This window comes from Nuphar pumila, chromosome 13, assembly GCF_984573655.1.
Source record: "Nuphar pumila chromosome 13, dmNupPumi1.hap1.1, whole genome shotgun sequence".
Lineage (NCBI taxonomy): Eukaryota > Viridiplantae > Streptophyta > Magnoliopsida > Nymphaeales > Nymphaeaceae > Nuphar > Nuphar pumila.
The window spans coordinates 96,456,272-96,483,052 of NC_143261.1; the positions used below are offsets into that span (position 1 = coordinate 96,456,272).

General features: G+C 37.0%; 2 protein-coding genes across 2 annotated transcripts; both read right to left on the bottom strand.

Annotated features, from left to right (window-relative positions):
• Positions 1 to 208: 208 nt before the first annotated feature.
• On the bottom strand, positions 209 to 5,497 carry LOC149819323 (uncharacterized). The gene is made up of 3 exons (XM_089985054.1): positions 5,071 to 5,497; positions 1,698 to 1,810; positions 209 to 1,506 (listed from the first exon to the last, which is right to left on the bottom strand). Exons 1-3 carry the CDS (start codon positions 5,239 to 5,241, stop codon positions 912 to 914), a joined length of 879 nt encoding a protein of 292 aa, XP_089841180.1. The 5' UTR covers positions 5,242 to 5,497; the 3' UTR covers positions 209 to 911.
• A 1,991-nt stretch (positions 5,498 to 7,488) lies between these two features.
• On the bottom strand, positions 7,489 to 26,327 carry LOC149819324 (notchless protein homolog). Its single transcript, XM_089985510.1, has 13 exons — positions 26,199 to 26,327; positions 25,113 to 25,194; positions 24,857 to 24,946; positions 24,409 to 24,534; positions 23,756 to 23,882; positions 22,312 to 22,512; positions 13,253 to 13,316; positions 10,929 to 11,039; positions 8,778 to 8,915; positions 8,377 to 8,519; positions 8,173 to 8,227; positions 7,871 to 7,927; positions 7,489 to 7,784 (listed from the first exon to the last, which is right to left on the bottom strand). The coding sequence occupies exons 1-13, from the start codon at positions 26,322 to 26,324 to the stop codon at positions 7,701 to 7,703; spliced, it is 1,404 nt and encodes a 467-aa protein (XP_089841636.1). The 5' UTR covers positions 26,325 to 26,327; the 3' UTR covers positions 7,489 to 7,700.
• Positions 26,328 to 26,781: the final 454 nt, after the last annotated feature.

The window sequence follows — 26,781 nt, forward strand, 5'->3', positions numbered from 1 at the left end:
GGGTATCTGACCCAAATCCAATACTTTAACATCCCTAGCATAGCCTGTCAAGGGCCAAAAGCGAGCCTATCAGTAAGGCCCATGCTTGCAGTCCAATCAGTTTCAAATTTAATTAATTGGGGGCAGTAGCAACCCAAAGGCATGGGACTCAACAGAGAGAAGTGAGGATACAACACCAGTGTACACATTGTAAGCATGTCCAGCATCATTAGCAATTCTAAACAAAATTTGGATCCCCATTTGTAACCGGGAGACAGCAAAAGCCCAGAGTAGCAAGTTACACATGCCTCACAGTCCTAACATTGACCACCATTAAGAAAACCTTAGTGAATCATTCCAAGTTTGAAATCTCCGTGTTGTTCATGATCGTCTGTAACACGCCGGGGGTTTCGCAGTCTCCCGCCTTTACTTTGCGAATGGTAGTAGGGCAAGTGCTGAGCCCGTGCGCTCTATGCTCTTCCCCTGTCATTCGTTGTCAGATACACTGATCAAGAAAGGAAAGCAATCATAGTAATGGTATCACACCACCTGAACCACGGTTACCAGCTGGGAGGCCACAATGTATTAGGCTGCCAAAAAGAAAAGACTTATTCATGGTACTCGCCCCACGCCTGTTTGGCATGTTAGAATGCCAGAAAAGTGACTAGAACAATATAAAGAATTGATCAACGATGAACTGCACTTAATAGTTTAAGAGTATATGCATAACTGCAGTGATAGATGAAGCTCAGGCAAATGATAGAACAGACCACAACATCCTAAAGTCAATATTATCTCCTTTGGCTTGAATCGCTTGAATTATTTTCATATTTTGTCCCATGACCCCGTCTTGATGTTGGTCTTGGTGCCTGTGATGGTTCTGGCGATCGTTAACGCTTCCAGGAGGTAATGTGACATCTCTATGGGCTACGTCACCCAAAACCTGGAGGCACATCTGGGTCCAGATCACTATCATCCAAATGCTGGTTTTCTGCATGTGGTTGGGCAAAGCCTGATGGTTCACTAGATTCATTGTCGTTCAGTGTCATGACTTCATGGGATGGGTGATCAGTGTGATCAACTGATTCTTGATTGTCAGGTTGCTGGGGCTCAGGCAGAGGAAAAGCAGAAGGTTCTTTTGGTTCAATCCCACTGGACAAATTGTCATCGCACATCAAGGCAGGCAAACTATTACTAGGCTGCTTTTGAGTCGGATCCTGATCATGCCTAGTCGAGGCTGAGGGACTGCTGTTGGGTCCTTTTCCAGTAGGCTGATGGTCACATGTGAAAGCAGAACTGCTGCTAGGTCCTCTTCCATTAGATTGATGGTCACTAACAGTCAAAGCTGGTGAGTAACTACCAGGCGCACCAGTTAATTGCTGGTCACCAGTATCTTGTGCTTTTTGTCTCTCATTCACCATCTTGCTATACACAGTTTCTACTGTCTCTGCAATTTCCTTTCCCATACCATCTTTTGATCTGATCGCCTGCCACACTGCATCTGACATTTGGCTCATCATCTCACTTCTGTATTATGATAAATAAGACGATCAGTATTGGAAGGAGATCCACACCTACATTTGTCTGGGAAAAGAAGATCCTAGTGGAAGTATCGCGGCCAGCTATGTAATAACCAAAACAAAAGAACCAGCTCTTCACCAATTCCAAAGAGAACCACTGAGATTGAGTGAAATTTATAAATCGGATGCTCAACCTACCCAATTTCTTGATGGATGGCATCAAACATTTGGCGTGGTTTTACATTCCTACGCGCACCAGTGAGTGCTTTTGACTGCTTGACAGATGAAGCTATGTTGCTTCTTAAGACCTCCTGCACATTGAGCATGGCAAAAAGAATTACAAAATCTACAAAATTCCTTTTTTACTTTTTAATAATTAAGCCAGGGATACAACTGCTTAATGGAATCTGAAACTGAGAGCTAGATGCAACAAATTTGCCATTGAGCCATCGCATTCAATTCCCACAGACTACAAAAGGGATGTCATAGTTTACAAACAATACAAAGAGTGACAAATACACTTCTATTACTGCATCAGAGCATAAGGGACGAGCAATATTCTGTACACAGTGTAGCAAAAGTTACAATTACAACAACAGCTGAACCATTTTGCCATCAACATAAGTGTAGGTACTATGCTGTGTGAGTGTGAGATTATCAGATTAGGGACTCAGAGAAAGCCACTTATTCCTTTTCACCTTTTGCATATTTTGACAGCCATGTTACTCAATGGCGGACACATTATCTTACAGCTTGTATTTATTCTGTATTCGCCGAACAATTGATTGTTAAAAAATATGTTACTGCTCTCCATTGCAGCAAAATTGGGATGATTTCACTCAAGAATCATTTTTTATCTATCATGACTGAATCATCCATTTGTTTTTGTTTTTGTTTTCGTTTTTTTTACCATTGTGTTATTTGCTTGATTCGCTCACAAATGGGATAGGCTCATAAGACTGGTTACCTAATCTCAATATTCTGATGTTTTGTACAACAAAAGAAAAAAAAAAGCATGTCTACTCAGATTCAGCACACATTACATGTATCAATCTATAAAATTTTGAATAAGCAAACCTTAGTCAAGTTTGATCATGTGACCTGTCAAAGTAACCATCATTTTTTTCCTGAATCCAACATCCAATACAAGAAGCAGAAGATAAACCACACTACATTTTTGTACATGAGGAGGAGAACAGCAAATGGAAGAGCGCACACAAACAAGAAAAAGTAAATGCCATCACAAAGGTGAAACTCTATTAGTTGATATTATTTTAATGAATTCCACAGAACAGATAAACTTGCTTAAAAATCCTCGCCATCCACTAGATCATAATCTGTAATATTGCCCATCTCTTCACACTTTCTTTTACTTTTCATGGTGTAAACAATTTTAGTTTTTGTTTGGACTTAAAATCTTTTAAAATAAAATATTGTTATAATTAAAAGTTTGGCCAATGAAACCTTCACATCCCAGCTTAGTGAAGAACATAAGCTACAGTTTTCTCAAGGAACATTTTTTCTGCTACCATGACTAAAAACCATTGTCTTTAACCCAAATGTCATGTTGTCTCATAAATGACCACATATGATTTACAATTTTATACCATACATCACTTGAGACTTCCGAAGAAACAGGGATAAATCAATGATGCAAACCAAAGAGTCTCTCTTACCGCCACTGTGCTGATTTCCAGGGTAACATGCCATTCTCAGTTCTTTGGTTCTTCCGGTCAAAGATTCTGCTGTCATTATGCAAAATATCCATCCTCAATACATAATCATACATTTTTTTATGACTTCTAGTTTAACCTTTTTGTTTTTTCATCCTTGTGTTCCTTTACATGGCAATTGTTGTATTCTCATGAATTCAATTTCTGACAAGGAGCTCATTGGTAGTAATGATTGCATTGTCCTGTTTTGAGAGACTGGTTGCATTAATTAGAATGCTCTATTGCTGGAAACGATCACGTACTAGGAAAATTCTTCCCGAAGGTTCATAAAATACTAAAAATCTTTCCACTCAAGTACTATTTTGGAGTGATCCACACCATAAATTAGGTATCCACGAGTAATGTGACTAATATGCACACCATAAATTAGGTATCTACGAGTGATATGACTAATATCTCATTAGTCATGCATTTTAGGGTGCATAATATCTCATTAGTCATGTATTCTAGGGTAAACCAAATCTAACCCCACAGAAGGACTTGTCCTGGTTCATTTACTTCATAATATACTTTGAAACAATAAACGTCGAAATGCATGAATAAGTGACATTCCAATCATTGAGACAGTATGCACATTGCACCAAAGACTTACCCATTCTAGAGAATAAATATCATTTTCAACAAGTTTAGAACATTTTTTAGCATGATGGAAAGTGAAGATAATGGTCCCACTTTACCACAGATTTATATTTCCCACCACCACCACCAAGCCCCTCTGTCCATGCACGTATGTACTCTAGAAAGTGGATCCTTAAGCTTTTCTACTTTTTGTGCCTGTGCATAGCAGCGAAAGAATGGAAAGTGGAGCCACGTGTTTTGGATTTCCAAGTAGCAATTGCACCCTTGCATTCGCTTCCTAATTTGCAGCCCTGTAATTCTAGCTTGTTCTTGAGAATCAGATCTCTTGCCCACATTTTTATCCTAAATGGACATTGGTTTGTCGGTGCACCAGAAACACTTGGTCGGACCATTCTTCAAGTGAAAGCACATAAATCTAAACCTATCTACTTGGTCATTCTGATAAGTAGGGACCTACTCCAGAAGCAAAGAATTTGCATCCTTCTTTGGACATCTGAAGATATCAAGTTGGGTGCACTTCATTAGGTTGCATCCTAGCAATTCTCAGCTAGTTCTCAGCTCAAATCAAGGTATTAACATTTTATCTATCTTTCATATGTATGAAAACAATAAGAAATAGCCATTATATTGTGGCACCATACTTCCAATTGGGAGCTTCGCATCCTTTGGCATCAATGCATCAATATTTTTACACAAATCAGACTCCTAGATCAAGTGATACAGATTTCTCAGCCAGTGAGTGGCGATCCCATATTTCACAGGCGCCGTTCCGTCACATGAGTTAGCCTGGAATGGGTTTACATAAAAGGACTAGATAACCCCAAACGTATCCACATCAAATTCTCACTATGTGGTTCACGGTTCACACCATATTCTTCAAATGAACATGACAATAACCAAACAGCCTCCCCTAATATCATATAACTTTTTTTCACCATCCTATCAAGTATGAAGCACGCCCACTACCAACTACCGTCACCACATGGATTCAAGGATGTCGTCTCTTGTTCTACCACCAAACTGATCTAGAGAGAACACCAACATAAGTAGGAAGGCAAGTAAGAACCATTACACCAAATTGGTCATTTAGGAAGGAGTAAAAGAAAAAGTTACGACCACCAATAACTAGAAAGACAAGGTATTGATAGTTCCCCCAAAACCTTCATATCGAACAGAAAAAACAACGACCACCATCATAATCTAACCATTCGATCTCATTAAGAATCAACCATTTAGAGAAAACGATAGGAGCAACCCACGTTGGATCTAAGTTGGTTGATGATCTTGAGACGGAGTCGATCGAAATCTCCGTCGTCTTTTATCTTGGCGATGACTTCTTCGGTTGTAGGTGGCTGGACTTGGCCCTCCTGCTCCTGGGTACCTGCCCAACTGCCATGGCTGCTCCTGCTATTGGTGTTGTTGTTGTTCATGTTTGGGAGACGGGAACCGAAATCAAGAGATTATCGCGTTTTCCTTCCCTATAGAATGCAAACGAAGTCGAAAAAATCCTCTTTTTTGTTCAGAAATCTTGAGAGAGAGCTAGAAAAGGAAGCTTATGGAAAACCGAATCAAATGGTTCTCCTGTTTCCTTTCCGTTGGTTTTGTGCTTCTGGAGACGGTTTCTCTAACGCGTGGAGATCATGAACTTGGGAGGGCTGGTTAAGGAAGGAAACGAGGTAGTACCCTGAGTTTGGAAGATTCGATATTGAAGGGAAAGGGAAATTACATAACGGGTTCACGTTTGGAGGTAAAATCTGATTTTACGTACTTCACAAATATATAGAACCGGGTCATTGGCCTCTTTAGCCCTCCGTGAGAGCATGTTTGGATGTGGGAGAATTAGCTGAGGAAGTTTCGTCCTAGTAGGGATGTAAACGGTTCGGATTTGGATCGAATGTATCCAATACCATATTCGACTAATCGGATGTAAGCCAAAAGGATTCGGATGGTGAAAATCTCAAACCAAATGCACTTTTTTACATGTAAAGGGATTCCAATATCCTCCAATTTCAAATATTTGTCGGATTCAGTTGCAAAAAGTTCAAATATTTGTCGGATTCAGTAGCAAAAAATCAAAACCATGTCCGCATCCGATTATAATCGAATATGGTTTTGGCTTACCAAATGCAACTAAACGGAATCGAATTCCGTTGGATATGGGAAAAAATCTGTTTAATTGACATCCTTAAACTCTTAGGAGGAAACTAGTGAGTTTGCCCCGGGGTACTCAAAATAGGTATGAATTCAAAATTAAAACAGATGAGTATCTACTGGGACGACCAGATTTGGCCTGGTGTTTATATATCACACTTGAATTTAACTAGTATTTAATTGTAATATAAACATTTTTAACATGAGAAAAAAAAATCTTATGCATAAATTTTTGAAAAAACATGTTTTCTGAATCCAAAAATTCAACAGCCTGCAACGTGCGATACTTTTCCGAGTAAAAAAAACATGTTTTTCCATTGGAAAGACATGTTCCAAGGGTCAAATCCCATTAAATTGACCAACACATTTCCGAAGTTAAATTTAATCAAAACAACTTGCATCATCAGATTTCAACTAAATTGTATCTACAATCGACTGTATTACATATATATTACCCAAATTTAAATTTAGGCAAATACCTTATGTCATGATAGTGCTCCTAAACTTACTGGACCTAATAGAGTTTGGGTTCCAGTCATTTGAGCACCATAACACACGAAATTGTCGTAAAAACCAAATTCCAGGAAAGCCTTCTAGGCAAGACTTGGGAACTTCAATGGACTGTGAGGAAACACTTCAATTATGAACTTGGGTTTTACAAAGGTTGATAAAGATGATCAAGCTGAAGCCCACATGGGCTCTGCTCGTCTGGCAGGGGTCACTTGTAATTGTCACTAAGTTGATGGGACATCACAAATTCGAAACCCACGAGTGGCATCCTTTGCAGCAAGGACGCAGCTGAACGTACTACCTGGTGGGCAGGGCGATCTCAAGGGTTTTACCAACTAGAGGCCAGCCAATGCGTGGCCAGTGATTGATGGGGGGCGTTTCCCTTGGGTTATCCCAAAAAAAAGATGATCAAGCTGAAGAAAAAAAACACTGAAACAACACAATCACCTAAAATTATGATTTTGCAGTGAGAAACATGGGTTTGGATTGAGGGGGGTACAAAACACTGCCAGACTTTTTTTTATGATAGGTCAAGAGAAAACCCCACAATATCATACATTGGCAGTGCTCCTGACCGCTATCGCAGGGGCCTTAACTTTTAAGCCTGTGACAGTCAGGGCGCCCGTTGATAAAAACCCTTGAGGTTCCCCCTGCCTATCAAAAAGTATACACAGCTTCAATCTCACAGCAAGAGACGCCCGAACCATTTACAAATAACTGTACAACAAAGACCCACCTGCTCAGCTGTTACCCATGAACGTTGGTCGTCGTGGTTTAGTTGAACTTGCCTAAAAGCCGCTGATAAATTCAATATTTTGCTGATCTTCTTGAACTACTCCGGTGATTAAGCTGCCCGTGACAGGTTTTGTAAAATCACAAAATCACTGTTTCAACATCTAGAAAACAAGAACGATAAATCATCTTCGGACCATGAATTTGGAGCTTCTCTGCACAGAAAGTAGCCAGATAACCAACCAATCTCTCCTTAACATTCAAATAAGTACAGCCATGTTTCCAATTTACACGCACATTTACTCAACAACCTCGTTACAATAAATCAATTAAGTGGTATTTTCTCTTCCCAGCAAAAACCCAAAAATTATGGGCTCCAGTGAACCGCATGATCCAATTGTTGTGAACTCTCGATGTGAAAAATAAGCAAAACCAAAGGTGTCAAAACTTGTATTTACAGCAAACAATCGCTTACTTGACCCTCCAGAAACTCCCATCAATTCATCCATAACTTCATAGCCTTGTCCTTGCCCCCAGATGCTACCTTCTCACCATCTGGGCTCCAGTCCACAGCAAATACCTTTAGAGACCAGTAGAACCACAAGGATCAGAAGCTGCTTAGCATTTCTTTGAACTGAAGCAAGAATTTTCCCAAGGATTACATACCTCATCTGCGTGACCTGGAAGATCCATTTTTAGTATCTTTGTCCGCATATCCCAAACCTGCAGAATCCATGTTAAACGAGTACTAGGATAGAGATTGGAATCACCTTGTCAAAAACTTTTATCAAGCCAAGTTTAGTCTATCTAGAACTGACAACTCTCTCTCTCTCTCTCTCTCTCTCTCTCTCTCTCTCTCTCTCTCTCTCTCTCTCTCTCTCTCTCTGGAGTTTCAGCATCACAATTTCAATGGATATGTTGACCACTATCTGGAAAATCAGAGCAAGATAAGCCCTTATAAATTGTACCTTAAGTGTTGAATCCTTGCTCCCGCTTAACAAAAGCCGACTATCAGCAGACCAGCTGTTGATCAAGTTAAATAAAGGATGCATGTCAGATAAGACAAGATAAAAGCATTACAGACCAGCACCATGTTAAAATCAAATACAGCACATTAGTGAAAGCAAAGGAATGACAGTATATGACGGCTTCATCAACGGAAACAATTAAACCTTATTTGGTACACTGATCCAACATGCCCACGAAAAGCAGTTACAAAGTTCCCTGTGGTCCCATTCCACAGCTTAACAGACTTGTCGAAAGAAGCACTAGCAATCCATTGCCCATCAGGGGAGAAACAAACGTGGTTTACGAGCTGCAGAAGAATATCAACCAGAGTCAGAAACTCCATTTTCAAATTTCAATGTAGAAAGGAATAAAATGTATACATATTGGATAAGACACATTAGGTACTGTTAAGCAGTTCAGACACATTGTCCAAGAAATATAGATGTTGCTTAAAAGACCACATCAAATGATTCAACACATAACAAACTTGTACAGTAGATGGAATAAACTTCAATATATAGATACAAATAATTGAGACAAGATTAAACAACAAAGCATGATTCACCTGTTGGTGGCCCGTCATTCGAGCTTTTGGATGTTTACTAATAGCAGGCTCCCAGAGAAACATAGTGAAATCATCTGATCCAGAAACTAGTCTTTCAGGGACATTTCCTCGCATTTTAGTGTATCTTTCGAGAGCTACCTGGAAAAATACAAGAGGTTACTGCAAACATTTCCATGTTGAGAGAACATTGGAAACCAGATGCATAAGAATGCTCTTTATATACATGCTCAACCAGAAATATAAAATAGAAAAGCCTGTTAGGACAAATTAGAGGCAATGCACCACTTGTTCGAATTGTGTCTTTAGGGTGTGTTTGATGGCACGTCCAAGATTGAACGGAACATCAAAACATAACAGACAGAACGCATGTTCTGTCTATTCTGTAATAATTGTACCACGTCCAGCGTTTGTTTCAATTGAACAAGAGGTTGTGTTGTGTCCAGCGTTTGATTTTTACGTTATTCAGACAGCTTGAACACATGGATAATGGGTTAGATAACTTCGTTTTGGATCATACGACTGGATCCGCCCAACCACATGAGTGTTTTAACATGTTTATTATGAATTTTAGCCCCAGATATGGATCTCGGATTGGATTTAAATATTAAAAATAAATAAATTTGAGTAATTTGAGAAAAAATTGATATTTTTTAGATATATAAATGCTTTAATCAATGTCATATTAGATCTAATTATGAAAGTGTATCAAAAAATTATGGATTTTAACCCCGAAAATGGATCTCAAACTGGATCCAAGTACCAAAAAATGCTTAAATTTTGGGTAATTTGAGAAAAAAAATAAGAATTCATATTTTTTATATACAAATGCAAAAACCATAAATAAATCATAAAACCTTAAAAATCAAGAAAATAAATCATAAATAAAACAAAAAACCCTGAACTACAAGAAAAATAAACCATAAAATTAAACAAAAAATCCATAATTCAAAAACTAATCAAAGAAGATAAAAATGAAAAACAGCCCTAATCAAATTAACTATAAAAAAACTTAATTAAAAAATTTTGATTCAAAACCCTAATAAAAAAAATCAAAGAAAAAAACTCTAATCAAATCAAAGAAAACCCTAATCAAATTAACTATAAAAAAACCTAACTTAAGAAATTTGATTCAAAGCACTAACCAAATCAAATGAAAGAAAAAAACCTTAATGAAATCAAAGAAAAACCCTAATCAAATTAACTAAAAAATCAAAGAAAAAACCCTAATCAAAGCCCTATGAAAGAAATTTATTATTCAGAACCCTAATCAAAGCTCTAATCAGATCCCTATAGCTCTAATCAGAGAGAAGAACAAGAAGAGAGGGAGAGGGGAAGAGAGAGATAGACCAGGGTGCCGTGGCCAGCGACGAGGCCACCGGTGAGGCGACGGCACCCTGGTCTTGCAGCTCGCCTGCTGCACAGGAGAGAGAGAGAGAGAGAGAGAGAGAGAGAGAGAACGTCGGGGGACCCCCTCTCTGCCAACTTTTTTTTAATGAGCTTTCCTTGTCCTGTTCTCACCGTAATAGTGTTCCACGGATGCGGCAGACGCGCGTTGCGTGTGTCCAGCATTTGATCATCGCGGCGTCCCCTTATGGAGCATGCATCTCAGTGCATGTGTATGTACATGGGTGTGCATGCACGCACAGGCATGTGGAGGAAATGAAAAGCTGTTCTAGGATCATTTGCAGTGGAAACCAAGTCATAACGGCATGCCCAACAACAGTGACCAACTTGATTTAAAAAAGGGAGTCATTAAAATGCATTACGTAAAATCAAGATGCTTTTGGTTTTCCATTTTATTCTTAATATTCGAACACAGGCTCAGTACTGCTAATTAAGTTCCTGATGGATAATTCATTCATTCACCCTGCTCACAAGCAAGTTGAATTTTTCATGTCAAAATGACAGTTGCATGAAACAGGGACTCGAACAAAGACCAAACAAGCAAAAAAAAACAGACTGGTTTCAACAAATAAAATAAGAAACATGAAGTCTTGAATGTTGTGGCAGCATAAATGGTTTCAAAATGCTCAATGTGACTAACAGAAACACCAGCAAATAAACACGTCCTATAATCACCGCAAACTCCATATCCGAACACTATAAGGGAAAGTGACAAGATAGAAACTAAAGTAGCAAAACTTATTTTACCTTTTTCATTTCTTCCGAGGAAGAGTATTGCTTTCCAGTATGATCAAATGCCCCTGTACGAAGAACATACTCGGTGTTCAGAGCAAGACTATTAACCCAGTGCCCATGTCCCTGAAAGACAAATAAAGCTTTTGTCAAAGATAAAGTGGTGCCTTATCACTGACAATGGAACAAAGGATTATCCCGGATCTACACCTGCTAAAAATATCATGACAGGAAAGCATTTATACTCTGGATCACCTTTGTAGAAAATTCTCAAAGAAGACCATTCAGAATAAAATCTTTGATAATCATGCAAAAAGTCACAGTGCAAAGAATCAATTACTTGGTGCTAAAACATTATGATAATATAAGGGAGATTTTAAAAAATGCACCTAAAGTTTGGGCATTAATCGAAACACACCTAAGTTTTTGGGTTTTTTAAAAAATGCACCTAAAAAATACTGTGGTTAATTAAAAAGTCCCAAGAGTTTCCGTCCATCATGTTTGTTGTTAAATGTGATGCAGAATTACCATTTTACCCTCAACATCGTTTTCTCAAAAAAAAAACATCTAACTTTTTATTAATATTCGGAAACACACATAAGCTTTCAAAATGTATCAAAAACTCACCCAAAATTTCCAACATAACAACTTCTGTTTGCTTTACTTGAATCGCCTAAACTACTAGAAGCACAAGTTTTTTATTGATACAAACATAACCTGAAATAATTTTAGCTATAACACGCTAGTTTTGTCCCCGTTTGTTTCCTAGAGGGCACTGCTCATGGGTGTATACCAAAGCCCTAGTTTTGTCCCCGTCTGTGATCTTTCTTGAGTTTCCATGCAGCATTCAAGTAGTTGAAGCTGTTTACAGGCTGTTTGAATCATGTTCCTTTGGGTTTACCTCAAAGCAACCCCGTACCCTGCTGACCCAAAAAGAAAAGGTGGAAGAACATCAAACGATAAATACAAGTCGGGTTTATATTTCCCCTATTCTGTCTAACAAAGATCACAGAAAACTCCCAGTTTAAATTACTACTATTGACTGCAGTTCCTCATAGAGAGAGAATTCTTATGGATGTTGCAAGGGTATGTTGGAAAAGCTTTGCTGGAGAGTCCTTGAGGATAGAAGAAAGTTACAGCAAATAGGTAAGATCCATGGGTGGATGGGAATTTTTGGAAGCGAAAAGGCCAAGAAAGAAGGAAAACAAAGAGGGAATGAAGATTTGAAGGGTTAATTAGTAAATTTACCCTCCTAACTCATCTTGAGTTAGTGATAACCCAGGTTAAATAGACAGAAGTTTGTTTCTGTTTAATGGTGCAAAAGTTTAGGTGTGTTTTTAGAAAAAATCAAAACATAGGTGTGTTTTCTATGAATGGCCAAACTTTAGGTGACTTTTTGAAAATTTCACTAAAAATAATGCTCCAAACTCCTTTTCAGAGAAATCCCAAAGAAGTTATAGCTTATTCCCTAACTTTCTAATGAACATGGATCATATGAGACAATCTGATGGCTGCAATGACTAATAGATCACAACAGCAGAAACCAAATAACTGCAGCAACTACGTAAATAGCTAAATACAGCATAATTGAAGTTCCCCATGACCAATGAGAAGATAATAGATGACATCAACTTGGAATGGTACCAATTCTATAGAGAAGGCACACTAGAAGGAGGAAGGATTTGTAATTTACATGATGGGCTTTTGCTATGGAAAAAATACACTTGCATTTAATAGTTAAATTGTTGTCACAAAATATATAAGTTGCTTTGGATTAAGTTGAGAGGGAGAAATGCTACTTTCCACATGTTGAAAATGCACGTCTGAGAACTTGAAAATCAGCTCCTGAGCAAGCACCACCAACCTTTTTCTCTTCTCTTTTACATCTTTTCTCTATGAAGCCATATGTATCCACCATACATCGAACTTTTCTTAAAGTTTTAATAATTCTTTTCGTATTAATTGAAAAAGTAAACCCACTAAAGTTTCAATATCATGAGAAGTTGAAAATTGCATGATTTTTTATAAAAAGTATAACTAGATCACTACAAAACTCTTTCCTCTTAAAATTCCAATTTAAAAACACGCTCATAATTACAAATTCAACAACATAAAATTCATGCCCAATATAAACAACTACAGCCTAAAAAAAAATTCCACCATATTCAGGATAGATATTCTACGCAAGACTGTAGGTATGAATGGTTTGCTACAATTACAAAGAAACATCAATAACATGCTGACCTATCCATATAATGGTCAAACATCAAATAAATTAAAGAGAAAAGGAAATCAAAGTTGAAAACTAATGCATGAAGGACCAAAGAAGGCCTGCTAACCTTCAGTTCACGAACCAACTTCCCCTGGTTTGCCTCCCACACTTTGATTGTACAATCTTGAGAACTAGATTAAACAGAAAAAACAGAAAAGAAGCATTATTAGGCTTTGTTATTTGAGAGAGAGAGAGGTGGAGTGGGTTAGAGGTTATCTCACAAGATATCAGGAACCCAAATTTTTAATGTTGTGTCATTAAATATAACATATGTTATGTGTGTCTACATGTTTTGCACAAGTGCAAGGCTGTAACTATGAAGAGAATGCATGATTGTACATAAATTTAGTATCAAATGTATGACTCGAAATAGAGTTTTGTAAATATCTAATAATTTGCATAACAACGCCCATGTGTACAATAGTGGGGAAAAGCTGAAATTGATTAGTTGTATGCATTGCATGTGCAATGTCCGGTGATGGTTAGTTTCATACTTGTTAATGATGTCAGTAGCAAACTTTGATTGAGTTAGGAAATAACCACATGAACCTCAATCTCTAAAAAGAATCTAAGAAAACCGTGATCGGTCATTTCAAAATTTTATTTGAAAACATTTTTAATAAAACTAACTCCTTATTTGTCCCCTCTAGTGATGATCATACCGTCAACATAGAGAAGGAGAATAACAATACTTGCACCAGATTTCTTAACAAACACAGCAATGTCAGGATGCAAAACCAAGTTTAATTATAAGAGAATCGAATCTATCATACGAGGCCTTAGAAGTTTGTTTTAAGTAATACAAGGCTTTACGAAGATGAAGAACCTTTCCTGTTGGAATTTCATATCCTGATGGATGATCCATATAAACTTCTTATTATAATTCACCATTTAAGAATGTATTTTTGACATCCATTTGATAAATGTTCAAATTTCTAATGGCAGTTATCGCTATGAGGGTTTTAACTGAGGTTATTCTAGCTACTAGCGTAAAGGTTTCATCATAATCTATTTCATACTCTTAAGATAACCCTTTGCTACTAATCTAGCTTTATACCGTTCTAAGGAACCATCGCTCTTGGTTTTAACCATATAAACCCACCTACAACATATGGACTTTTTCCCTTTTGGTAGATCTTCTATTTTTCATGTGTTAAATTTCTCTAAGGCTTCAAGCTCATGATTCATGGCATCCATTAATTTGAGATGACTTTTGGTTTGTTTGTAAGAATTGGGTTCGAAGTAGGAAAAGATCTTAGCTAGACATGCTCTATATTGAGTAGAAAATGAATCATAGGATACAAATATATCTAGAGGTTTAGATTCCCTAATGAATATCCTAAGATTACTAGATTCTTGCGACTCAAGGTTAGAATATTTATCTAAAGCATTAGGTTGACTCTTATTGTCTATTCTTCTATAATGAAGAACAAGAGGTTCGCTTATGTCACTTCTATCTATATCATGATTTTCATCGCCAGGAATACGAATTACAAGTTCTTCATTATGAATATCAATACTCAACGAATCTTCCTTAAGAAGTAATTCAAACAAGAAAGAATAATTATGAGTTTTCTTAGGCACATTTTAGTTAAATAAACTTTTTTTCCAAAAAAATAGCATTTCTGAAAATTTAATGTAATATCGTGTGTTTTTCTACTATGTTAAATTCTGAGATTTCAGAAAATTTAGCTAAGTGTTTTGGTAAAGTTGATAAAATCTTCAATTTTATGTGGCGTCAGCTGAGTTTGGGCATGGCTCAGGACCCATTGACAAGACTTAAATGAGCTAATTAAGATTTGGTAAAAAAAAATTATTTTTTACCTTTAAAATCAAACAAAACTCGAGCGAAATTTGGGTTAAATTCAGGCGAAATTCGGAGGCAAAATTCAGGTAATACATCATTAGATGCATCTCAAAATTCTGAAAACATTGATATTTTGTTTTTCTGAATTCAGACTACGGTTTGTCTGAAAATCGCATTTTTTCAAAAATAACCTGCCTTGATATGACCAGTTCTGGATTGGATCTGATCTAATCCGTTTGACCCAAGATAATATGGATCTGGACCCAATCCAAGACCCATATTAATTAGGATCTGATCCAGTTTGAGATCCATATGGAAATTGGGTATGGATTTGGATCTTGGATACGGATCCGAAATCTAATTTCAACTCATTTAAAGTTTTGAATTCAATATAAAGGTTAAATTGAGTTAAAATCCATGTTAAGAAGACTCTCAGAGGGGTGAGATACCCTCTGGAACTTTCTAAAAATTTTATTATTTAATAAATAATAAGTAATTAATTAATCATTAAAAATTAATTCATTCCAAAAATTTATTTTTGGTATGGCAGAGTTCTACATTTGTGGAACTCTACCTAATATGTAGGGATTCTAGAAGAGCCCAAATGGAGTTAAAGTAAAATAGTAAAAGAAAATAAAATACTAAATAGATAAAAAGTAGTTAAAAAGGAAAGAGAAGGTTAGAGATACACTTCTATGTTAAAAGAACTCTATCTCATAGCCAAATGGAAAACTCGAGAAGGGACGTCACCCTCTCTTTAGAAGACCAAATATATATATAAGGATCTAACTCGCCCCTCTCTCTAGATTTCGTTTTCTAGAGAGAGAGGGAGAGAGAGAAGAAGGGAAAAGAAAAAATGAGAGAGGAAGAGAGGAAAAGAGAGAAGAAGAAAGAGAAGGAAAGGAGGATCTTTTCCATTTTGATCGCCCGACGAGGATTTTTTAGTTCTTTTTCCGTCTTCCATCCATGGAACGGGTTCCTCTCTTGATTCGAAAGGGGGAAAACGGTCTAAATCTAATTTATGTAAGATTTTAGGAGAAAAGAGAGAAAATCTGAATTATAATACAAATATATATATATATATATGATTGTTAAATCAGCCATTTATTTTCTTTTTTGCATGTACACGCTTCCTGATTTCGTGCTTATAGTGTTCATGTTTTAAAGTTGAATCTGTGTTAATTTTTCTACATATTTCTAGTTCTGCATATTTTAATAACTCAAAAAGAAAATCTGACCTGACAATATACATGTGGACAGGTCTAGAGAGATCGGTCCCATTGTGCGTGTGGACAGATCTGTCACATTGTGCGTGTGGATAGATCCGGACAGATCTGTAGCATGTTGTTGTTTGCCTTAGTGCACCAGTAACATGTTGATTTACGTGTTATTGTGCAAAATGTATCATACTTGCTTATGTTCAGTTCATGTTGCTATTTGCAAGCGTACAAGCTATCCAGGCTTGTGCATTGCTTGAACACATGCAATCTGATCGGGTCTGGCAATGATTGCACTGGTGTGCTCTTATTAGATTTGTTGAATGGCAAGCCTTGTGCAACCCGACCAGATCGCCATGATTTGTGGCACTTGGATTTTTTTCAGATTAATAGTATAGTATGTTTTGTTTCGCTAAACTATGTAGTTATGTTATGTATCACGAGCATGCCCAAATTTGTTGCAAAAGTGTTATTGGTTATATATGCTCATGCAATTGAATATTTTGTTGGCATAGATATGTATATCATGAACATGAAATTCTAAAGTTATTTTAATGTTGCATTAACATGATCACGTGCATGTTTGGATGTTATGCATGAGAAGAATCATGAAAGAAAAATACATGTTGCAAGCAATTGTTCATATGCATATGCAATTTTGTTTATATGTACATTCTTGATTGTGTGTGATTAAATGTGCATTGTGAACATGTTTCAATAGTTGTGTGTGTACATGTTCACTGAGAATTTTGCTTAAGATGCATCGGTGGTTAGATGTGAACCACTGCAGGCCATGTGGGCCAAGAGCATGTGTGGCTCCAAGATTAGTATTTATGCATTGCAAAATTCACTCTTGAAATTATTAACTTTCTAAATTAATTGCAATGTTAAAATTGTAGCGGGCCAGGTTCCGTGTTGTATTTTACATGTTGATTTGCAAAACTATTCATTTATAAAAAATTGGACTTTTGTTAAAAAGATAAAAGAGACATACAGTGTAATTAATGTTTTTCTTCATGAACGTCCCTTTCATAGTGTGAGAATCATGGATGGTGGTTTTAGAAAAACTGTGAAGATACTAAAACTCCGTGTGGGATTGTGCCCCTAAACTCGATATGGTGGTTCACCTCACAGCCATGGTTTTAGAGAGTTTTTAGCCACTTTGCCTAGGGGCGGTGTTGTAGACACAGCTGTTGTTCTTGATATATCAAGAAAGTGGTATCAGTAGATATTGATTTTCCTAATGTCCCGACATTAGATGTTGATTTCTAATGTTTCGATGGATGGTGTTGATTCCTGATATCGGTCGAGAAACGAGTGTGAAACCCAATAATAAAATACAAATTTTGTGTTAAGCTACAACTAGGAACCTATCTTGGACTTCGAGAATTGTGGTGTCTACTTTGAGTATCCGCAGGTTTAATAAAAAGTGGAACTAAACTTATGTGCATTTAATAGGGACATGCATGCAAAAGAAAACTTTGATAATAACTTAATAATTTATTCATGCATGTGTATTGAAATCATGCATATTTATTGTTCTACATTAGTTCATGTATTCTTACTTGTTCGATTTCATGTGAGATATTGTTATTGCATGATAATTATTTTTAAATGCTTGAATGTTAATTGAATTATGAGATTGTTATAGTTATGTTCCTCTAAAAACTTGCATGAATTTGATTTATGATTTTTCTTGCCTATTTGGATGTTTAGAAGAATTCGTACAAAGAATCTTTGATTCTTACCCAGTACTTCGTATGTTTTTCACAGGACCTAGAGCTCAATGATGAGGATAGTTGCACAGGGAGCCTGCGAGATCGCGTGACTTACTTTTGTTATTCTTGGACAGTGTGGCTCTGGGATTTTATGTTTATTTTAATTTTGTTCTCGAACTTTGATTATTGATTAATAAAGTTAGTTATTTTTTATTGGTTGGTTCAATGTAGAGATCCCTTGTGGTTTGGAAAGTTGTTAAGTCTGTGAGGGCCCGAATCCTTGGGTTTTGGTTTCCACAATTGTTGAAAAAAAAAACACTTTTCACGGGGATAAGTTGGGGTCGTTACATATAAAGTTTGTCATTTTCTATATTATAACATCTAAAGCTTTTTTGGGTTTCAGGAAAATACAAGGAATAGCCCGAGGAGATAATTTATCATTTTTGTTAGTGATGACTGTTAAAATACATGTATTTCATATATATATATATATATATATATATATATATATATATATATATATATATATATATATATATATATATATATATATATATGTTTATATACATATATATATGTATTATCTAAAATACCCGATAGGGGTATTTTAGTCATTTCACAAGTACCCGATAGGGGTACTTGTTTCTTTTCTTTATTTTTTGTAAATTCCTTTTTTATTTTTTACTTTTTATTTTTTGTATTTTTTCCTACCTAAAAGGGGCCCCACCATGGAGTCGATGGGGCCCCCAACGGTCACATTTGTGACCGTTGGGGGCTCCCAACGACTCCATGGGAGCCCCTAGGTGGCTCTTCTTTTAAGGCCTTAAGGCCACTCCTCCTCTCCTTCTTTTGTGTATAAATAGGGGTGAACCCCCTCTTGTATTCTTTACTCTTGAGAGCTCTCTCTCTTTTCAATAAGAGACATTTATATTTTTATGTTGTGTTGTCTCTTGTGGGTTTGGGTGTTAGCCCTTTTGTTTGTTCATTAGTGGATGTTGTAAGTGCTTAATGCACTCTTTGCTTTTCAGCATATTTCATTACAATGACAAAACATTTACATCCAAAAGTTTTTAATCTAGAGTAATCCGAAAAAAATTTATAAAGTTGTTTAAGAGGAGTAATGTTTTGAAGCTTGACTGAAGGAATTTTATTTATAAGGTAAACAATTGTAAGTGAAGCTTCGGCCCAAAAAAAATTTTGAACATTTTTTTAAATGATCAAGGTGCTACTAGTTTCTACAATATGCTTATGTTTTCTCTTTGTCAAACCATTTTATTGAAAAGTATAAACACATCTTTGGTGAACAATACCATTTAGTTCCAAATACTTTTTAAAATCATGTGTCATAAACTCTCCCCATGAATCGAAGCGAAAGATAACTATATTAGACTGAAATAAATCTTTGACTAAGTTATGAAAAAAATTGAAGATCTCAAATACTTTATTTTTGTACCTAAGAAAATAAATCCATGTGTACCTAGAATAGTCATCAACAAAGATCACATAATAAGCAAAGTCACCTTTAGAGATAACAAGTGGCGGACCCCATACATCTAAATGTATTAATTCAAGTGGTTTAAAAGAGAAAATTGTTCTTTTTTGAAAGAAAATGGCCTTTATTTTTTCAAGAATGCAATCATTGCAATCAAAATTTTCATTATAAAATTTTCTCAAATAGGGTACATTGGATAATTTAGATATGTTAGGATGAACTACCCTTTGATGCCACAAAACAATATGCAAACCTTGTACATTGTAACAAAAAATAGTTTTTGAAAGAATCAATTGATCCATGTAGTAGAGATCTCCTTATCTACGACCTTCCCCAATCTGCATCCCGTAGTGAAGGTCATGCACCAAGCATTGGTTCGATGAAAAGGAGATTCTATAACCACGATTGGCAATTTGAGAAACAGAAAGAAGATTTAAATTTAATTTTGAAACAAATCTAATTTTCAGTATAAAACAATTTGAAGACTTTTTATAATGTCTAACCTATTTTATTTCAAGAGAACAGTCATCCGCAATAAAAACATTAGATACATTTGAATTGTTTTTCCATTCAGAGAGCAAAGAGTTATTAGGGGTCATATAGAAAGACGTACTGGAGTCCAAAAGCCAAGAAATTTTACCTGGAGAAGAAGATGAGGAGACTGTGGCACCCGTGATAGAAGAAAATGATCACTTGAGAAGTGATTGTAGAGCCTTTACTAGTTGAGACAAAGGCGTTCCAATGGATTTGGAATCTCCATTAGTTCTACTATTGCCTTCATGCGATGAATCTATGCTCACCGCTCTTTGCTCATCTTTTCCTTTGAACTTGGGATAATAAGGCTTGATATGCCTTGGTTCTACATAATTGTGACATATAATCTTCTTTATCCCTTCATCGCTACGTTGCCGCTCAAAATTAGATTTGGTGAAATGAGGAGGCTTGTATATGTGAGTGTTGGCTACGGATCTTGGGATGGCCAACACATTATCCTTGACTTCCTTAGGTTTGGACATAGTTTTCAACCTAGTCTCTTTCATACATACTTCGGCCAAGATTTCATGTAAAGGTGACAACACATATTTGTTACGATGAGTAATGGTGACCCTCACTTTTTCGAATTTGGCTCTAAGGCCTTGCATAAATTGAATGAATTGCTCTTTTAAGATTTTTTTTTCCTAGACAAGCATCATTACCTCAAATAGGCTCAAATTTAGCCACTTGGTCCCAAAGTCTTTTTAATGATCCATAGTATTCCCGCACACTTTTGTTATTTTGATTACAACTGTGAATCTTGTTACGTATTTTACATTTATGGGCATCATCTTTTTGGGTATATGTTTGCTTGATAAAAGTCCAAGTCTCATCCCCTCTCTCAAAAACTACAAATGTTCTCACATGGTTCCTCGGACATGCTTCCCATGAAAAGAGAAAGAACTTTAGCATAACCTACTTCCCATGCTTTACATGCATTTTTATAATCCAAGAGCATTATCTCTCCCTTGCCCTTTAAGAGTCTCCTCTTTAGTCACACCATTTTCTCCCACGACATTTTAGGTAAGAATGGGTTGAGGTTTCGGAGTGGAACCATCAACCAAGTGCTATAGCTCTTTTCCCACTAGGATTTTTTTTACCACGATGGCCCACATGTTGTAGTTGGTCCCATCAAATTTGATGGGAACAGTTACAACTTCATTGTTAGCCATGGATGTAAAGAGAAAGAAAGAGAAAAATGAGAGAAGAAAAAAGTGAAGAATGTTGATGCCACACTTCTTGAAGCAACGAACCGATGCTCCTCTGATCTTCACGGTCTACCACATAATCTTCAAAAGCAAATTACAACAAGAAAGCACCAAGGCTCTAATACCATGTAATTAAATAAAAAAACACAAGTAGATGCCTCTTATGGGCTTACAAAACTATGAAGAATGCATACAACCAAGGACCACTTATGGGTCAATATAAGAACTCAAGCACAAAGCCACTAATGGGAAAGAGAGAGCATAAAAAATATAAAATGTATTTCATATAAATGCTTGAGACAAGCATAGATTACAAGAGGGGGATTACTCCCCCTTATGTAGACAAGAGAGAGTTCAAGGGCCCCGGGGACCATCCCTAAGGGTTACAAATATAGCCATTGGAGAGGCCCCAACAGCTCTTAAGGATAAGGACATTAATGCCCTTAGCTAAAACCAAAAAGACAAAAATAATAAAAAGAAAGATTAAAAATAAAAAGGACTAAAGTACCCCTAATGGACACTGCATATTATAAATGTGAAATAACAGAAATACCCTTAATGGGTATTACCTATTACAAGTACAAGAAATATATATTTATATGTATATATATATATACACAATCATATATTATAGGTATATGAGCCTATATATACAATTTAACACCTCATTGGATGATCTACCGTGGGTAGCACATCAAGAATTCACAAACAAAAAATCTTTACAGTAAGCATTCTGAAATATGGATTGCACGTTACACCACCCTGAACTTTATTTATACAAATATTAACCCCCAAAAAAAATATTTTCTTAGAAAGTCAAAATAAAAAATTTATCACAGCTATACTAAAATGACAAGAAAGGTCTTTGCAATGATTGAAACGAGGCCACATAACATCTGCATCTCGTAATATATGAGAATAAATTGTGTAAGAAAGGAATTTTATATTTGAACTAAATTAGCTAGACCTGCAAGGAGGAGCAGGTCAGATGTAAGAATGTGGCACATCACCAGTCCTCCAAACATGGGTTAACATGGACATCATTAAGTATAATTAGCATTTTGTACATTTTCTATTATGGATTTTGGAATTCCCAAATGTGCCAGAAACTAGAACTTCCAACTTCTCATGCCAACAACGTCATACACACCTGGTGTATATCAGTCCATCTCCACCCCATTTGACGCAAGTCACAGCAAGCGTGTGTCCACTGAGACACAGGACGCACTTCCTTGTTACAATGTCCCAAACACGTGCATCTCCATCTTTACTAGAAGATACAAAGCGTCTACAAGGGGATTGTAGATGCACAGGCTCCCATGCCATCCCAGTAATCCACTTCTTATGTCCCTGGAGTTTAGCAGCTTCTAATCAGTGGACTGCCGTAAACTTCAAACCAATGTACACAACATAACATCATCAATTAACATCCATTTTATGCATATCAATGAAAAGAAAATAATACAACTTTTGACAGGTAGAACTCAGTGAATAGGCTGTCCAAAGCAAATTAATGAATTAACAGTGAGACTTCTATGTCACATGGGTGCGGGTGCGGGTGCGGGTGCGGGTGCGACACGGGTGCGGCACAATTTTAAAATTTTTGGACACGGGGACTCGGCAAATATATATATATATATATATATATATATATATATATATATATATATATATATATATATATATATATATATATATATATATATATTTTTATAATTTTATTGAGCTTGTTGAAAACATTTATACGGTATTGACTTTTCCTGTTATGTGAGATTTTTGTGATTCATCTTCTCAAAATTTACTAAGTGTGTTAAATAATTTCTAGTTTAAAATATCATGGAGATGGAAGCCTTTTTATTAACTGAAACATTCTTTTCTTTAGGTATTGGATTTCTTCAATAGTCGCATGGATGCACAAAATGTATTTATTTTATTTTATTTTTAAAATGCCACAGTGTGACTGTGCACAGGCACAGTCCACAGCACTGTGACTGTGCACAGTCACACAGTCACAGACATGAGCTTTGTTTACTCCGTGCAATAACTTTGTTTTTCTCTTTCATGGACAGCCACACTTTTTGATGGAACAGTAACTTATTTTATTGTTCTAAATGTTTCCAAGATAGGCAAACCAGCATAAAATTGAATGTAGCAGCAAAATGCGCCGAGAGAAGCTGTGAAGTTCTGACCTCAATTTTGATTCGTGTAATTTGAGACACGCGAGCAATAGAGGAACTCCAGAACTTTTTGGAATACCAACTGTGCACAGTCTGTGACTGTGCACACTGTCACAGTCTGTGACTGTGCACAGTCACAGTCTGTGACTGCAGCACAGTCACAGTCTGTGACTCTTTTTATATATATTTTTTTAAATAAAAAATATAAAAAATTGATTTTTTAGGGACATTTTTGGACTCGGTCAAAATTGACTGAGTCCAAAATGTAGACGGACTCGGCCTGGACTCGTTGACCGAGTCCGACTCGGTGTTGACCGAGTCCGGGCCGAGTCCGAAGCCGCACCCGAGTCCGCACCCGTGTCGGGGCGTGTCGACTCGGGTGCGGCACCTCCTTAGCCGAGTCCGTGTGACATATGAGTGAGTGGGTTCCCAGATGGCTTCCCAGTCTGTGGGTCCCAACCCAGCAGCTCTCCAGCCTTGCTACCACTCACAAGGTGCTTTCCATCTGGTGACCATGAGATGCAAAGGACCCAATTTTTGTGCCCTGCAAATGATCAAAGTACCAAGTTACGTAGTAAAAGTAGTAAGTAGAAGCATGAGCATATTAAACCATCCTACAAGGGTTACAAATATAATGAATTTCATATACTATGGCATCTACTAAGCAAATAAACAAAATAAATAAATAAAGACACTGAGTCTAGAACTTCTGGAAGTTTTTTAATCAGTCATGTAAAAATTAAGTTTACATTGGAGTCTAATTTATTTCTTCTAGCATCCCACCACAACCAAACTACAACTTGATTAGACAGACCAATATGCTTTTTTACAGCAGAAATGAGGGCCCTACACATTGCTCCAACAACCAACATCCATAAACCAACTGAACTGCAATCTTTTATCACTAGAACATCATAATAAGCTAAAAAGAACAATATCAACCCACTGATTATGGATGCGAGGTTAAAAAAGAAAGTATAGAACTGCACAAAAAATGTCATATAGGCATATCCACTTCCCAATTTTAAGTAGGTAAAACTTCATAAAAAAAAACAGCAGATGATGATCACCTGTACAAGTAAACAGTGGGGTCTGGGTATTCAAGTCCCAAAAATGAACAGTTGTATCACCAGAACCACTAGCCAATTGCCTTCCATCAGGACTAAAAGCCACACAAAGTATAGCTTCAGCATGACCTGTAACCCACAGTGACACCATTCAATATTAGATGAATTACGGGAGATAAGATTAACATAAACTCTTCATCTCAGACACATAAGACAGCAGACCGATATCTAGTGCCTAGATTGTACCCACTATAACTGCCAGTTTAGCAAGTTGACGTCCTTGTTTCAATATGGAGGGCAATTGCTTGGTCCAGTGGAAATGTGCTCCATGAATTTGGATGTATTAATCACACAAGCAATATCATGAAGCATCTCAATAAATTTGATAAACTGAAAGATAATTTGCACACTATAGGTGTGGGATGGCGTGTGGATAGTGAATAAGACATACCAAGAATGGTAGCTGAACACCGGTTGACTTGACGGATTCTAAAAACTGCCTGCGGTTGGTAAACAATGCGCAGCACTTTCTCCACAGAAACTACAGAAAGCAAGCCCAGATGCAACAATTAAACAACAAACAACAAAAAGAGAAAATAAAAAAAAAATATGCAAACAAAATTATGTATGCATCATTCATATTCAACGCATAAAAGAAGATGCCTCAATCAAAAATTTTATGAACTCAACTACACGGCCATGCTTACATTTGTTTTTCTGTAGATAAGATCCAATCTGCGTAACAAGCTCCTCTTCTGATATGTAGAACGCATAAGGAAGCTTTTCCTCCTAAAGGGATGAATGAGGAGGGAGGGAACAAGAAAAAGAAAATAAGAAAATATGAGTAAGAATAATGAGAAAACAAAGCGTTAACCCAACAATGTATTTGTAACCTATTGGAGAATTTGGAATCTTAACCAGTTAGACGACCATTGTAAACTATAAACCAGTCCATACTTCATACTCACGATCAAACCCACAAAGGCACCAACTTTCAGTCTAAGTCATGCACCTTGTTGCTCAAAGCACGTTAAGTGCAAGCAATAAATAGTAACGATAACAGAGATTATTATTATGATAACAATAACAGAACAACACTAGTAGACAGCAGCTGCGATAGTAGTAGACATTAGTAACGGTGATGGATGATGAAGGTAAGTCTTCAATACAATAACAGTGGGAACAAACAATGAACGATGAGCATCGTATAATAGAAATAGCATCAGTAGCAACAGCGGCGGTGGTAGTATGATTGCTACCTTTGTACAGTAACGATGACGACGGCGCAATGCTGAGAATTCATGCTATAGGAAAGCCTTACCAATCGCAATTGCGCTGATCCAAGCTAAAATAACACAAAAGGCTACAAAAATCAACTCTTTGCAACACATTCCCCATCTACTCCTCTTTAGTACCGTCCACCTAATGTTCTGGTCAGTAACTACCATGAAAACAACGTTTGCGGATTTAAAGCCCAAAACTCCTAACATAACATATGGAACAGCAAATGAACAAAAAGTCGTCATATTAAATCTTTCAGCACCACTTCAAACCCGATCTTATCAATTAAAAGGAACCAACTTTCGATGATTCGCGCTTCTGTTCGACTTCCTGCCGTTCATAATTCAAGCAAAAGTCTATCGATTCCCTCCCAGAACTCTCCGCTTTCGTGTCTTTGATTGAAACAGTTCAATTTTCCGGTGCATTCGGAATCCCGAAAAATGAAATTTGAATTAGGGATAGACGAACAATAAAAAATAAACTGAGAAGATAGAGAAACGAAGGGAACTGACGTTCTGGATGAGTGAGTTGACGACTTCTTGAAGATGCGGAGGCCCGATGTTCTGCGGGAGGTAGAGGGCGTTGCCGAGAGGGTTTCCCTCGGGATCCGTGAGTTGACACATGACGCTGTTCACCATATCCTGCTTCTCCACCGCCATCCTCCCTCCCCCCCCCCCCCCTCCGACCACCACAAGAAGAAAAAAAGAAACAAAAACCCTGACTACGTCTCTGAACTTCCACACGGGAAAAGTTTGCAATCAAACAAATTCGACACCCTTTCAACGAACGGATTCCGAGAGAAGGTGAGAGGAAATCTCTGCGCAGCATTGTGGGTTTTGCTGTTACCTCGCTAGGGTTTTGGGGAGGCTCCGTGATCGCCAGGAGACCGCTAGCGGCTTCCCGCCAGTGGCGTGGTCATGGCTTCTGGCGTAGGGTTTCCGCGGGTTGGGTCTGTGTCTCATCTAGGATCGAATCCGGAACCCATAACTAGGAGCCAACTCATGTTTTTTTTTTTTTTACGACGAGAAACCCTGGATGACAGCCATGTCACTTAATGGACGAGTCCGGATCGGGTGCAATATGATTGCACAAATA

Excerpts from the sequence above, each read along its gene's own strand:
- LOC149819324 (XM_089985510.1), bottom strand. The coding sequence starts at position 26,324 with ATGGTGAACAGCGTCATGTGTCAACTCACGGATCCCGAGGGAAACCCT. Across the intron at positions 7,928-8,172 it reads GCAAGGATTCAACACTTAAG|GTTTGGGATATGCGGACAAA; the intron begins GTACAATTTATA and ends TGGATTCTGCAG. Across the intron at positions 7,785-7,870 it reads TTCCAGGTCACGCAGATGAG|GTATTTGCTGTGGACTGGAG; the intron begins GTATGTAATCCT and ends TGGTCTCTAAAG.
- LOC149819323 (XM_089985054.1), bottom strand. The coding sequence starts at position 5,241 with ATGAACAACAACAACACCAATAGCAGGAGCAGCCATGGCAGTTGGGCA. Across the intron at positions 1,811-5,070 it reads TCAACCAACTTAGATCCAAC|GAGGTCTTAAGAAGCAACAT; the intron begins GTGGGTTGCTCC and ends CTCAATGTGCAG. Across the intron at positions 1,507-1,697 it reads GCCATCCATCAAGAAATTGG|AAGTGAGATGATGAGCCAAA; the intron begins GTAGGTTGAGCA and ends ATCATAATACAG.